This window comes from Melanerpes formicivorus, unplaced genomic scaffold (assembly GCF_026170545.1).
Source record: "Melanerpes formicivorus ecotype bairdi unplaced genomic scaffold, bMelFor1.0.p_v2 SCAF_46, whole genome shotgun sequence".
Taxonomy (NCBI): Eukaryota; Metazoa; Chordata; class Aves; order Piciformes; family Picidae; genus Melanerpes; species Melanerpes formicivorus.
This window is the reverse complement of record NW_027142398.1, coordinates 4,955,454-4,969,780: the sequence shown is the minus strand read 5'-3', so window position 1 is coordinate 4,969,780 and position 14,327 is coordinate 4,955,454. Positions and strand designations below refer to the sequence as shown.

The 14,327-nt window shown below is 63.5% G+C and overlaps 1 protein-coding gene across 2 annotated transcripts; it reads left to right on the top strand.

Moving 5' to 3' along the window:
- The first annotated feature begins 2,999 nt into the window (after positions 1 to 2,999).
- Positions 3,000 to 14,327, top strand: IP6K3 (inositol hexakisphosphate kinase 3). Of its 2 annotated transcripts, none has more exons than XM_068159809.1 (6): positions 3,000 to 3,091; positions 6,187 to 6,491; positions 9,250 to 9,436; positions 10,564 to 10,736; positions 11,231 to 11,406; positions 12,873 to 14,327. In XM_068159809.1, the coding sequence occupies exons 2-6, from the start codon at positions 6,293 to 6,295 to the stop codon at positions 13,341 to 13,343; spliced, it is 1,206 nt and encodes a 401-aa protein (XP_068015910.1). In that variant the 5' UTR covers positions 3,000 to 3,091; positions 6,187 to 6,292; the 3' UTR covers positions 13,344 to 14,327. The 2 variants fall into 2 exon arrangements, with proteins under 2 accessions (XP_068015910.1, XP_068015909.1); XM_068159808.1 differs by having other exon boundaries at positions 5,997 to 6,491.

Sequence of the window (14,327 nt, the reverse complement as noted above, 5' to 3'; positions counted from 1 at the left end):
GACTCAGAGGTGGCACCACGAGTCTCACCCTCCCAGCCTGCTCCTGCAGCTCCAGGAGTCCCTGAACCACCACTGGGGCTGCTGTGGATGTGGCTGACTCACTGGGGGCTGCTTGGAGAGGGAGCTGGGTGCCAAAGGGGAAGGTTTGCAGCAGCAGAGGCTCCGTGGGAGCTGGGGGGAGCTGGCTGCCTCCTCTGGTGCTGAGCTGTGGGAACAAAGGGGAGAGCAAGGCTGAGCCTCTCCTCAGCCCCCAGCCCTGCTCAGATGCTTTCACCCAGCCTGGGTTGCTAAGCTACAGCTGAAGGCTCTCAGGCTGGGAGATGTCCTCTCTGTGGAGTGGTTACCTGTGCCAGAGGCTGTTTGCTTCCCCCCAGGCTGCCAGGATGCTTCCTGCCACCCCCCATGTCCCCTCCACTGCCCCTCCAGGTTAGCTGCTGCTGGCTGCCAGCTCTGCTCTGCCCCTGGGGCTCAGAGCCCTCCACCAGCCCTGGAAGCACCAAAGGGAGCTGGGAAGCAGCAGCAGGGCTGAGTCCTGCCCTAAAGCACCTCCCCAGCACAGCCCCTGCCTGCAGCCAGCCCTGCCCAGTGCCTGCCCTGGGGCTGCAGCCTGGCTTCAACCTCCAGGCAGGAGCTGCAGGAGGTGTGGGCAGGCCCTGTCCTCACCTCCCTGCTCGGAGAGCTGCCAGCAGGCTCCAGCAGCGGGAGCAGACTCCAGCACGGGGAGCAGGCTCCAGCAGCGGGAGCAGGCTCCAGCAGCGGGAGCAGACTCCAGCAGCGGGAGCAGACTCCAGGAGCAGACTCCAGCACCGGGAGCAGACCTCTGCCCAGTCCCTGGAGTAGCAAATCCTTGCTGTAAGGAGATCTCTGCAGGGTGATGGAAAGCCCCTGGGTGTCTCTGAGCTGACTGTGCCAAACAAGGAGACCCCAGTGGGTTGTGGGAACCTTGTCTGGCTCTGAGCTCCTCTTACCTTCCTTCCCCAGCTCCTGGCAGGGCAGAGGCTCCCTGGGGATGTGCTCCCACGGCAGGAGGACACCAGAGCCTCTGCTGAGCTCCCCTCTGACAGGGGAGGTGGCCTGCCCTGTGTCACTCCACATGCCCTCCTGCAGGGCCACATTCCCCCTTCTCACCCTGGCTCCAGAGCAGCTTCAGGCATCCAAAACAGTAACAGCAGAGGAAAACATCCCGGGGTGGTGAGGAGCTGGGGGCAGGGCTGGGCTCACAGGGTGCAGCTGAGCCACTTCCATGCAGAAGAGCTCAGAAAGGTGTCCCAGGGTGATCCCTGTGCTCCCCCTGGGCCACATCTCCTGCTCTGCTCCCAGCCAGGGTCCAGAGCCTCCCCAGGCAGGTTCTGCTGGCCAAGGCAACCCTTGGGCTCAGGTTTATTCCACCTCTGCCACAGACACAGCTTCAGTCCCTGAGAAGGCTCCCTGGGAGCCCTGGCTCAGCTGAGCTCTCCCTGAGCCTGGTTTCTCCCTTCCAGGGAGGCAGAATTTCCACAGCCAGCAGGCAGCAGCCCAGCCTCCAGGTTCCCTTCTCACCCTCCCAGCACCTTCCCCAGGGCAGCCTGAGGGCCCCAGCCATGGGCACTGCTTTGCCAACGTCCTCAGGCAGTCACTGGAGACTGCTTTTGGTCCCCTGGCACGGGGGGATGGGAGCTGGCACCGACTCCTGCTGCTCCTGGGGGGTTCCCAGATCCCATAACTGAGGAGTCCTGTTTCCTGGGCTGCATGGGGCTGGCACAGGCTGGCACAGGCTGGCACAGCACATCCAGAGCACAGCACATCCAGAGCACAGCAGCCCTTGGCACATGCTGGGGAGGGTGGCCAGCACTTGGTGAGAGGAGTCCAGAGGGACTTGCTGGGGCACACACTGTCCTTGACTCACTGCAGGAGACAATTCAGGCCTGGCAGGAAGCTCCATGGGACTTTTCCATTCCCTCACTGGTCCCAAGGTGTCATTTTTCCCTGCATGAGGCTGCTGGCAGGATTGGGACTGGGTGGCTGTGGGCACCACTCCCTGATCCACTCCTCTGCTGCCCAGCCTTGGGCAACCCCCCCTGCCCCATCCCCTCCCATGCCTCATCCCCAGGGAGTCTTTGCAGGTCAAACCTGCTGGGGCTGCGAGCAGCCTGTCCCCGGGTGGAGGTGTCCCTGTCCCGGGTGGAGGTGTCCCTGTCCCTGGTGGAGGTGTCCCTGTCCCGGGTGGAGGTGTCCCTGTCCCGGGAGGTGGTGTCCCTGCCCCGGTGGAGGTGTCCCTGCCCCGGTGGAAGTGTCCCTGCCCCGGGTGGAAGTGTCCCTGTCCCGGGTGGAGGTGTCCCTGCCCCGGGTGGAAGTGTCCCTGTCCCGGGTGGAGGTGTCCCTGTCCCGGGTGGAAGTGTCCCTGTCTCGGGTGGAAGTGTCCCTGTCCCGGGTGGAGGTGTCCCTGTCCCGGGTGGAAGTGTCCCTGTCTCGGGTGGAAGTGTCCCTGTCCCGGGTGGAGGTGTCCCTGTCCCGGGTGGAGGTGTCCCTGTCTCGGGTGGAGGTGTCCCTGTCCCGGGGGGTGGTGTCCCTGTCCCGGGTGGTGGTGTCCCTGTCCCGGGTGGAGGTGTCCCTGTCCCGGGTGGAGGTGTCCCTGTCCCGGTGGAAGTGTCCCTGTCCCGGGTGGTGGTGTCCCTGTCCCGGGTGGAGGTGTCCCTGTCCCGGGGGGTGGTGTCCCTGTCCCGGGGGGTGGTGTCCCTGTCCCGGGGGGGATTGGACCTTCGAGGGTCCCTCCCGAGCAAGCAGAGCAGCTCCCCGCCGGGGCTGCTGTCCTGGGGCGCAGGGGGGAGCCAGGATGTGCTCAGCGTTCTGGGAAGCCCAGGACGGGTCCGGCGCCGCCGCCCCCAGCCCCAGGCTCTCTCCCCGCCGCAGGCTCAGCTGTCGGCAGCGGCTTGCCAGCAGCTACGGCAGCAGTCAGGTGATGCCCCAAATGCCCTCGGGCTGCCCTCGCTCCTTCATTGCTGCCGCTCCGGCCGCTGCGGGAAGCAGAGAGAGCCTCGGCCCCGGCGGCTGCCCTGCCCCAGCCCCCGGTCCCCGCTCAGCCCGGAGCGGCCGCGCACGGCCGGCAGCGGAGGTGAGGGCAGGAGCTCGGCCGGGGAGGGCGGCCGGGGCGTGGGGAAGGGGCAGGAGCAGGGGGGACAGCTGGCACCGGAGGGGACGGTGTGCACCTCTGCAGCCTGGTGCCTTTGGGGCCCTTGGGGTCTGTGCCACGCTGCTGGCAGCGCCGGGAGGTGTGGGGCTGGTGGTGGCTGCTGGGGTGGGAAGCAGAAGCTGGGCAGAGGGGCGATGGAAACTGTGCCTTTCCCCTCAGTCCCACCACCAGCCTGGCCCAGCAGCGACCCCAGCCCTGCACCACCTCCTGCTGCCCAGCCCAGCCCTGGGGGTGGGCAGGGAGGTGTCAGCATGGAGGGAAATTGGGCAGCTGGGCTGTGCCCACGCCTGGGGCCCAGGCTGGGCTGTGCTTGGGGCAGGAGCTGGCTGTGGGTGCAGCTCAGCTGCAGGCACAGAGCTCTTCCCACCAGCACTGAGCTCCTGTCCTGCCTTTTCAGGAAGCAAAGCCAGCAGCCCCTGAGGTGCCAGGGGCTCAGCTTGGCAGAGGGCACTTTGGGCTGCTCCAGAGGCAGGGCCTGCAGAGGGGAAGGTGCTGACCAGGATCCATGGGCTGAAGGTGGCTCTGTGCAGGCAGAGCTCTTGGCTTGGAAGGGATTTATCATGGAATCATGGAATTGTTTGGGTTGGAAGAGCCTTTTAAGGTCATGGAGTCCAACCAGCAGCCCAGCACTGCCCTGGCCACTAAACCTTGTCCCCAGCTGCCATGGTCTCAGAATCCTGCCCTGAGTTTTGCTCACAAACAGCTCTGGGGGAAAGGGCCTGGGAGTGCTGGGGGGCAACAGGGTGAGCATGGGACAGCAATGTGCCCTCATGGCAGCCCTGGGTGCACTCAGAAGAGTGTGGCCAGCAGCTCAAGGGAGGTTCTCCTCCCCCTACTCTGCCCTGGGGAGGCCACAGCTGGAACATTGTGTCCAGTTCTGAGCTCCCCAGCTCAAGAGGGGCAGGGAACTGCTGGAGAGGGCACAGCGAAGGGCTCCAGAGGGACTGAGGCAAGGCTGAGGGACTTGGGGCTTGAGCCTGCAGAAGAGCAGCCTGAGGGGGATCTGATCAATACTTCAGGGGTATTGACGGGGCCAGGACTTGCTCAGTGGTGCCCAGGGACAGGAGAAGGGCTGATGGGCGCAGCCTGGGACCTCAGAAGTTCATCTGAACATGAGGAGGAACTTCTGTAACTGAAGGGTGACAGAGCCCTGGAGCAGGCTGCCCAGGGAGGTGCTGGAGCCTCCAGCTCTGGAGAGCTTCCAAACCCACCTGGATGTGCTCCTCTGTGACCTTCTCCAGGTGACCCTGCCCTGGCAGGAGGGGGCTTGGCCTGGATGATCTCCAGAGGTCCCTCCCAGCCCCTGCCACGCTGTGGTGCTGTGAGAACCCCCAGAATCCACAGCAGGTGGAGAGTTTGGGCTATTCATCCCCAGCTCACTTCACAGCACCAAGGCTGCCAGAGCTGAGAGTGTGCCACAGGAGAGCTTCAGCCTTGGACTGCCTCTGCAGCAGTAAATCCTGGGCTGAAGTCACGTTGAGCTCTCTGCTCCAAAGAGGAGTCATGACAAAGCCTCTTGCTTGCTGCTTTTCTCCTTCCTTTGTTTTATTTGTTAAGGAGTGGGGGAAAGCAAAAAGAAACCAACAAACCCAACACAGAACTCCAGAACCCAACCCGGGAGAGAGCTTCCGAGGGAGAAAAACCTCTCCAGGAGCTGCTGCAACTTAACCAAATGCTAAATGCTTTTTGTTACCTTCCCGAAGAGCTGTGAAGAGCTGCTGCGAGGCTCTCGGCTGAGTGGCCTCCCGGCTTTGTTCCCCGGCGGCGGCTCGGGAGGGTAATTGTAGAGCAGAAATCCCTCTCCAGAGTGAGTGGTGAGGAAGGATGGGAGGATGGGAGGGGGCCTGTGAAACAAAACCACCTCGGGGCAAGGGAAAGGAGCTGCCCCAGCGGGGGTGGAGGTAGAAGTGGGGATGTTTTCCCCCCTCTCCTTTCAACCTGCTCCATCCCACCCCTCCGCGGGGAGACACAAGGGACTCCTGCGCGGCTTCGCCGGGCGCTTAACTGCAGCGGGAGGAGCCGGCCGGGGGCGGTGAGGGGCAGGGGGCAGGGGGCAGGCAGTGCTGAGGGCTCCCGGGTGGTGCTGTGAGCGCTGGCTTGGGGCAGTGAAGCTGGAGAGGGGTTTGGAGAGCAGGGCTGAAGCTGGGGGTGGTCTGGGCTGGAGAAGAGGAGGCTGAGAGCAGAGCTCATTGCTCTCTGCAGCTCCCTGCAGGGAGGTTGGGGTGAGGCTGAAGTTGGCCTCTTCTTCCAAGTAACCAACGGCAGGACAAGAGGAAATGGCCTCAGGTTGTGCCAGGGGAGGGTTGGGTTGGAGATTAGGACGAATTTCTTTGCTGCAGGAGTGGTCAGGGCCTGGCACAGGCTGCCAGGGAGGTGGTGGAGTCCCCACCCCTGGAGGTGTTGCAGAACCCTGTGGCCATGGCTCCTGGGGACAGGGTTTGGTGCCATGGTGGTGCTGGGCTGCTGGCTGGATGATCTCAGAGGGCTCTTCCAGCCCACACAGTTCTCTGTTTCTCTGACTGTGGTTGGCACAGTGGAGGAAAGGCTCCTGGTGGGGAGTGCCCCAGAGAGAGGTTCTTCAGAAGGTGCTGCCCGGGGCCATGAGCCCCTCCTGTGCAGGGCATTGTCCCAGCCTGGGGGAGCCCAAGGCCGTGGTCAGCAGTGCCTCCAGCTGGGGCTGCTCACAGCAAGGGGCATCACCAGGGCAGTGTATTAATACCCTGGCATTCCCAGCCCCTGGAATGCCCTGATCCAGCTGCCTTGATGAGGCCACCCCACGAACCTGATAGCTCCCTCGTCATCCCTGCCTGTTTCTTTTCCCCAACAGGTCTAACTTGGGGCAGTTCTGGACTCTGCCTCTCAGGCTGGGGCTCCCTGCCAGCCCCTGGGCACCTGAGGATCTCACCCCCCCCGGCTGTGCCAGCAGGAGGCCAGGCTGTGCCAGGACACCCAGGCAGATGGTGGCTGTGTGGAGGCTCACTCCCCCCTCTCACACTGCTCCATCCCCTGTTTTGCAGAGATTGTCGGTGAGGGCTCAGCCCTCCATGGCCTCCCTCCACCTCTGAGCCTCCTTCGCCGCTGCCCACGGGGAGAGGAGCCCAGCTGCATCCTTCAGCCAGCACCATGGTGGGGCAGAGCCCCCTGGAGCCCAGCGAGGGCAGGGCTGCCGTGCTGCTGGAGCCCTTTGTGCACCAGGTGGGAGGGCACCTGAGCCTGCTGCGCTACGACGAGCACACAGTCTGCAAGCCCCTGGTGTCCCAGGAGCTCAGCTTCTACGAGGCACTGCCCCTGGCCATGAGGCAGTTCACTCCCCAGTACAAAGGTGAGGGAGGGGCTGGGCTCAGGATGCTCACCAGCTGGACAGCAGCACCTGGGGAGCTATTCTGGGGGGGTCCCAGTGCTATCTGCAGACATCTTCCCTTCCTCCCTTCCCTTCTTGTGCCCTGCTGCTGCTCCTGAAGCTCCTGGCCCTGGGATTCTGCGAGGCAGGAGGCTCAGCTGTCACCTGCCCACTGAAAATATCTCTTGGTCCTTCAGCAGCAGGGAGCTCAGCCCTGCCCCAGGCTGCCAGGGGCAGTGCAGAGTTATGAGGCAGTCTCAGGCAGGTGCTAAAGGCAGGCAGTGAGGCTGCCCCCCAGGAATCCTCTGCAGCCAGGGCCAGGTTTGGTGCTGGGGAGCTGAGCCCTGCTCTGCCTCTCTGACCAAGCTGCTGACCAGAGCAGGGCTGCCCTGGTTATCAGTCCCTCCCTGCCTGCCTTTCCTCTTCTCTTCCAAGTCCCAGTGCCAGGAGGTCACCAAGCAGCAGCTCCAGGCTGGCAGCTCTTTGTTCCTGCTCACAACCATCCCGGCCCTGATTGCTGCTGGAGAGGAGAGGAACCTTTCCCCACGAGGGATTAAGCATCAGGGGGACAATGCTGAGTGCTCAGCACCCCTCCACACCTGTCCATGCTCCTCCTCTGTTCTTGGGCTGCAGGGGAAGGCTGAGGGCTCTTACCTAACGCTGACACTCTCTGCAGCCTCGATCAAATGCCAGCCCTCAACCCCCCCTGAGCAAATGCAGTCCCCACTGCAACACCGTGGGCAGGTTGGTGACCTTGGGGCTGGTTCCCCCCCTGCCCCCTTGCAGAGCTCTCCCTGCCCCAAGCTGAGCCTGTGAGGAGCTGCTGGGTTTGGATTGCTCTTGCACACAGTGAGGGCTCCTGCAAGCTTAAAAATAACCCCGGAGGGGAGAGCTGCATAGCAAAGGGCTCTGGAGCATCACTGGGATGCCAGCAGCCTGCTGACAGCACCCAGAAATACTGCTGGGCTGGGGGGCTGGGCTGGGGGGCTGGGCTGGGGGGCTGGAGACACTTAAGGGCCAAAGTCCCTGGGCACAGCTTGTTGAAACTAAAAAGCCTTTGATTGAGGCAAAGTTTCTGCTGCCCCTTCCCCCTGGTCCTTGGCACAGCTGAGAGGGATTTGGCTGCTCTCAGCCATCTGTGGGGTGGATTCGTCACCAGGGGGCTCAGGGGGGAAAGGATGGAGCAGCAGGCAGGAGTCTGTGCACAGCCTGAGAGGGCAAAGCCTCCTGGCTGTGTTTACTCCCTCTGCCCTCCCTGGCAGAGCAGGGAGCAGGGAAGGGACTTTGCCTATTCCTTTCCCCTGGTGGATTTGCCCAGGAGAGGCTCAGAGCTCCCTTGTTCGCCCAGCTGCCGAAGGGCAGTGCCCAGCAGGCTGCCCTGGGCACAGCTGGGTGCAGCCCAGCCCCACCTGCTGCTAGTGATGCCCTCGCAGCAGCTGCCAAACCCGACCCCGGTGCTGCTGCTGAGCTGTGTGCCCCTGCAGCCCGGGCTGGCCCTGCCCTCTCTCGGACCTGCGCCCCTGCAGCAGGGGCCCACCGAGCAGCTGGCACCCCCCTGACGGGCTCTGAAAGTGCCTCTGCTGCCCTGTGAGGCTCGGGCAGCCCCGGGAGAGGGCTGCAGCAGCAGGGCTGAGGCTGTCAGCCCTTCCCAGAAAGGTCAGAGCTGTGCCACCGGAGCCGGGGCTGCTCCTGCTGTCACTTGAGACGGGCAGGCAGCCGCCCCCGGGCCGGGGGGGCTCAGGCTTGAGCTAAATCTGTGCTGGGCTGCTGGCAGCTGAGCCCTGGGCTTGCTGCTGGAGTTGGGCAAATGGCAAAGCTGAAATGCACAAGGGTGCTGCTGCAGGCCCCGGGGGGGGAGCACCGAGGAACGGTCCCGGGGGGGTCAGGCTCCCCCTTGTGCCGCAGCACCGCGGTGGGAGGCTCTGCTCACCCTGCCTGGGTGCTGGCCCTCGGTGCCTGGGGGAGGACATGGCCCTGGCAGTGCTGCCAGCCCCTGCCCCTGCTGCTGGGGCTCTCCAGTTACAGGAAGCAGCTGGCACGCTGCTTGCCTTTGGAAAATTCCCAGCCCCCAGCCCCCCCCCCCCGCTTCCTGCCAACAAGGAACACTCAGCCTCGGCCCCTCCTAAATCCCTTGCCGTTAATCACCCAGGAGCTGCAGCACTGGGGGCTCTGCTGGGTCACCTGTGGCGCAGCAGAGCCTGCAGGAACAGGATGTCCAGAGGCAGGGCTCAGGCTGAGCCTCGGGAGGAGGGAGGCTTAGGGAAGCCTGCGGCTGCTGTCCAGGCTCTCACCTCCTGCTGTTTACTGCACTCCAGGCAGAGTGGGACCAGTGTGAGAGGCCTCTGAACCATGAGCCCCCTCAGGGGGCCTGGAGCATCTCAGGTGGTGGCCAAGCCTGTGTGGTGCCCCCCAGGCCAATCTCATTCTGGTTTGGTCTTCACAGCATCACAGCATGGGAGGGGTTGGAGGGGATCCAGAGATCCTCCAGCCCAACCCCCTGCCAGGGCAGGGTCACCCAGGGCACACAGAACACATCCAGGAGGGTTTGGCATGAGACTCCACAGCCTCTCTGGGCAGCCTGCTCCAGGGCTCAGCACCCTCACAGGCACTTTTCCCTCCTGCTCCTGTAGCACCTCCTCTGCTCCAGCTGGCACCCAGCGCCCCTTGTCCTGTCCTTGCCCCTTGCCCTGCCACCCTTCCCACCTCCACCCCTGTGACTGATTTGCCCTCTCCTGTGCAGGCATCGTTTCAGTGCAGCTCAGGAGGGACAGCCTTGGCAACCTGGCCCTGCTGGCCAGCCCCAGCCTGCAGGCAGAGAGCGCCGTGGGGGACTCCTCGGGGGCAGTGTGGCACAGGCACAGGAGGGCTGCTGGCAGCGACTGTGCCAAGTGGAGCCACACACAGCTCACCAAGACCTGCAAGGACAGGTGAGGGTCTGCTGCTCCCTGCAGATGTCCTCCTGCTCCTCACCTGCTGCTTTGGGGAGGGTCTGACTGGGTTTGGTGGGGGCACAGCTCCCAGAGCCACAGATTGCACTGGGTTGGGAGGGACCCTCCGAGGGCATCTTGTCCACCCCCCTGCACTCAGCAGGGACAGCTCCAGCTAAAGCAAGCTGCCCAGGGCCACAGTGAGTCTGATCTTGAGTGTCTCCAGGGGTGGGGCCTCAGCTACACCCCTGAGTAACTCCTGGTTCAAGGCAGAGTGAGCAGAAGCAGTGCCCAGGCAAGGAGAAGGAAAGCAAAGCTCTGCTTGGTGGCTCCATGGTTCCTCTCCTCCCTGGCTTGTGGATGGAGCAGGGCAGGTCTGGCTACCACTGAGGTGCTGCTGCTCAGAGATGTGCCTCAGGCCGTGCTTTAAAGCTGCTCCTGTGGAGCACAGACTGCAGGAGGAGCCCCAGGAGAGCAGCCAGCAAGCACAGAGCAGCGATCTGCTGGGAGGCAGCCAGCAGCAGCAGCCCCAGGGGCTTCCATCCTTCCCTTGTCCCAGGGGAGAGCTGTCTCCAAAAGCCACTGCAGTGCTTGTGAGCACACCAGGAGCTCAGGGCGTGCAGAGGCTTCCCACAAGGCATCTTTCATCCCAAGCTGGCTCAGGAAAGACCCAGGCCAGCCACCAGTGGAGGGTGCAGTGTTGCTGCCATGCACCCCCTGGCCCTGGCATGCTGGGAGCTCTGCTTCCTGCATGAGTGAGACCAGGGAATGAACCTCCAGGGAGAACAAATCTGCTCACTGCTCCCAGCTCTGAGCCAGGCTCTCTAGATTGGGGCTGACCGTGGGACAGCTTCCTGCGGCTGCTAGGTGAGCAGAGACTCCTCCCCTGGTGCTTGCCAGAGGATCCAAGCACACTTTGAACCTGGGACCCAGCAAGGGCTGGCTTTCAGAAAATGACTGCTGGGGAGCAACAAAGGCTCCCTGCAGGTTGGCCATGCTGAAGGAGCTTCCTCTGAGAGCCCCTGGAAATTTACCTCACCAAGCTGCAGGCCCTACAAAAGATGAGGGGAGGGAAAGTTCCTTGTGGAGCTCCCCGAGCAAACCTCTCCTTTGTCTCTTTTGTCCAGCTGCCCAGGGAAGATGCTGGTGAGGACAGACCTTCAGTCCTGCACAGATCCACTTTTGGAGGATGCAAATGGAAACCAGCCAGAAAGAAAGAGCCACAACCCCTGGGGACTGCACTGCCACCGGCAGCACCTGAACCGCCTGTCCTCCAAGCACAGCGAGAACAAACTCCATCGTATCCTTCCCTGCCCTCTCCCCCCCAGCACAGGCCTGGCTGCACAGCAAGCTCTGAGCAGTGGCACCTGAGCCCCTCTCCTGCCCAGGCTCTGGCAAAGCACAGAACAGAGTTTGCCCTGCTGGCTTCTCCCACTGCTCAGGGGAACAGAAACCCCACTGCCCATAGAGGCTGTGCAGGGTCTGGGGGCAACCAGGGGGCAGGAGTCCAACCCCTGGCCCAGCACTGCCACCACTAAGCCCTGGCCCTCAGCACCACCCCTCCGTGGCTTTGAAACCCCTCCAGGATGGGCATTCAGCCACCTCCCTGGGCAGCCTGTGCCAGGCTCTGAGAGCCCTTTCAGGGAGGAAGTTTCTCCCGAGGCCCAACCTAAACCTGCCCTGGGACGATCGGCTCCGGAGGCCCCAGGGCAGCTGTGAGCTGTTCCGGAGAGCCTCGGCAGCTGCTCCTGCAGGGAATGGCAGAGGATTGCCTTTGCCTTAACCCCTGGGCAGAGTTCCTGCTGCTGGAAAATGTGGTCTCCAAGTACAGCTACCCCTGCATCCTGGACCTGAAGATGGGGACACGGCAGCACGGGGACGACGCCTCGGAGGAGAAGCGAGCTCGGCACATCCGCAAGTGCCAGCAGAGCACCTCCGCCTCGCTGGGCGTCCGGATCGGCGGCATGCAGGTGAGCTGCGCCCGGGCTGCCTGCCCCACGGCGATGCCAGTGCCCCCACGGCTGCGCCCGGGCTGCCCGCCCCCACGGCGCTGCCCGCCCCCACGGCGCTGCCCGCCCCACGGCTGCGCCCGGGCTGCCCGCCCCCACGGCGCTGCCCGCCCCCACGGCTGCGCCCGGGCTGCCTGCCCCACGGCGATGCCAGTGCCCCCACGGCTGCGCCCGGGCTGCCCGCCCCCACGGCGATGCCAGTGCCCCCACGGCGCTGCCCGCCCCCACGGCGCTGCCTGCCCCACGGCGCTGCCTGCCCCACGGCCCTGCCCGCCCCCACGGCTGCGCCCGGGCTGCCCGCCCCCACGGCGCTGCCCGCCCCACGGCCCTGCCTGCCCCCACGGCGCTGCCCGGCCCCACGGCTGCGCCCGGGCTGCCCGCCCCCACGGCGCTGCCCGCCCCCACGGCGCTGCCAGCCCCCACGGCGCTGCCTGCCCCACGGCGCTGCCAGCCCCCACGGCCCTGCCAGTGCCCCCACGGCGCTGCCCGCCCCCACGGCGCTGCCTGCCCCCACGGCACTGCCTGCCCCCACGGCTGCGCCCGGGCTGCCTGCCCCCACGGCGCTGCCTGCCCCACGGCGCTGCCCGGCCCCACGGCGCTGCCAGTGCCCGGGGGCTCCGTGCCGGGGGGTAGGACGGAGCAGCTCTGTTCTCCTCCCCTCTCAGCTCTGTGCTGCCCTCCGACAGGAGAGGCTGCGCACGGAAGAGCACAGAACAGACTGGGACCTGTTGGGGCAGAGGAGGTCACAGCAGTGCCGGGAGGGCTGGGAGCCCTCTGCTGAGGCCAGGCTGAGAGAGTTGGGGATGTTCAGCTTGCAGAAGGCTCCAAGGGAGACCTTCTGGTGGCCTTTCAGTGCTTCAACAGGCAGAAAGCTGGGAACGGCCTCAAGTTGCACCAGGGGAGGCTTAGGTTGGACATGAGGAGAAACTTCTCCCCTGAAAGGGCTCTCAAATACTGGCCCAGGCTGCCCAGGGTTGAATCCCCCTCCCTGGCAGTGTTTCAGAGCTGCAGAGATGCAGTGATGAGGGCCAGGGTTTAGCCCCAGCCTTGATAGAGTTAGAGAAGGGTTGGACTGGATGAGCTTAAAGAGCTTTGCCAACCCAAACCATTTGATGGCTCTGCTGCAAGCTCCTGCCAGAGCCAGGGGGCAGCTGCTGTAAATCACTGGTGACAGGGCTGTGACTTACAGCTGTTTGGGTTTCACACAGGGGTAATTTACAGCAGCACAAGAAGCTGCAGCAGTGGTTTAAATGGAACAGTTTAAATCTGCAGCACAGCCAGGAGTGAGTGAGCAGCCTGCAGTACCCTGCTGGGGGTGAGGGGCTGAGCCCCTCTGCTCTGCTCCGCTCTGAGTGCTTCAGATTTACACCCAGGGCTTTGGGAGAGCTGAATGACTGAACCTGGCTGGTTGCTGTTTCCCCCTCAAGGTCTACCAAGCAGACACTGGGCACTTTCTCTGCAAGGACAAATACTACGGCAGGAAGCTCTCAGCAGAGGGCTTCAGGCAAACCCTGCGCCAGTTCCTGTGCAATGGGAACCGGCTGCGGACGGAGCTGCTGGAGCCCATCGTGCTGCGCCTCAAGGCCCTGCTCTCTGTCATCAGGAAGCAAAGCTCCTACAGGTTCTACTCCAGCTCACTCCTCATCATCTACGACGGGCAGGAGCACAAGGAGCACACAGCACCCCTGGGGAGCCACCTCCACTTCCCCAGAACAAACTGCAGCCCCCCGCAGGGCGCTCAGCACTCCAGAGTCGACGTCCGGATGATCGACTTTGCCCACACCACTTTCAGAGGCTCCAAAGGCAACCACACCACCCACGATGGGCCAGACCAGGGCTACATCTTTGGCCTGGAGAACCTCATCAGAATCCTTCAGAGCCTCTCAGAAGGCAAATGATCAGTTCTGGGAAATCCTTTGGGTTTCTTAGCGAGCCCTGGCCCCGAGCAGCCCTGCGCTGGGGCACTGCCCTGGGCCCCTCTCAGCTGCTGGCTGTCACCTGCTGCATGGCTTGGACTGAGGGCATGGGCAGCCTGCTGGAGAGCACCAAACAAGTGCCACATGCCAAGACTGAACTCAAGTATGAAAAGCAAAGAGCTGAAAGAATCTGCTCTGCCTGCCACCAGCCAGGTGATTCATTTTCCTTCCTTGTTTTGCTGCTGTCCTTGATTTATTTGTGAGCCACCAAGAAAGCCTTACTTGAAAGAGTCTTAATGATCAGCCAGGCCCTGCTCAGATCCATGCTCAGGAAGCCACTGGGGCTCAGGAGCTGCTGCTGTGTGCCTGAGCAAGGCTGTTCCACGGGGTCAGAACAGACTGCAGCAGTCCTTTCAGCTTGTGCTGAACACAGAGGCACAGGGGAGGGGGAGAGACAAACCCAGCCCCGAGAGCCTGCATCCACTGTGGAAACACAGCCATGAGACACTGCTGAGGCTCTGTCCCACCCCAGGGCTACAAGCAGGGGGACCTCAGACCAAGAACTGGACCCCACCAGGGCTTGATGTCCCTGTGGGATGGCACAGGGCACACTGCAGACACTTCCTAAGCGAGAGGCTCTGCGGTGATCCTGCCAGGTGTCAGCCACCAGAGCCCAGGCACTGTGAGGTGTGAGGTTGAGTCAGGGGCTGGGCCCTGGGAGGTCCCCTGGCAGTCCCTTGATCAGGGTTTTGTGTGTGTGTGCTTGTGTGTGTGTGCAGGAGGCAGCAACAAAAGACTCAGAGGAATGTTTACAGCTTTTTGTGCACAGGTTTTATGATTCTGGAACAAATCCAATTCCTTCCTGCATGCTGTGGGGAACCTGAGAGAGAATCCTTACAGAAGGAGCAGAGCTACACAGCTCTGGTACAGGGCAGTGGGGATATCAATAAAGTCCAGTACCTCTGA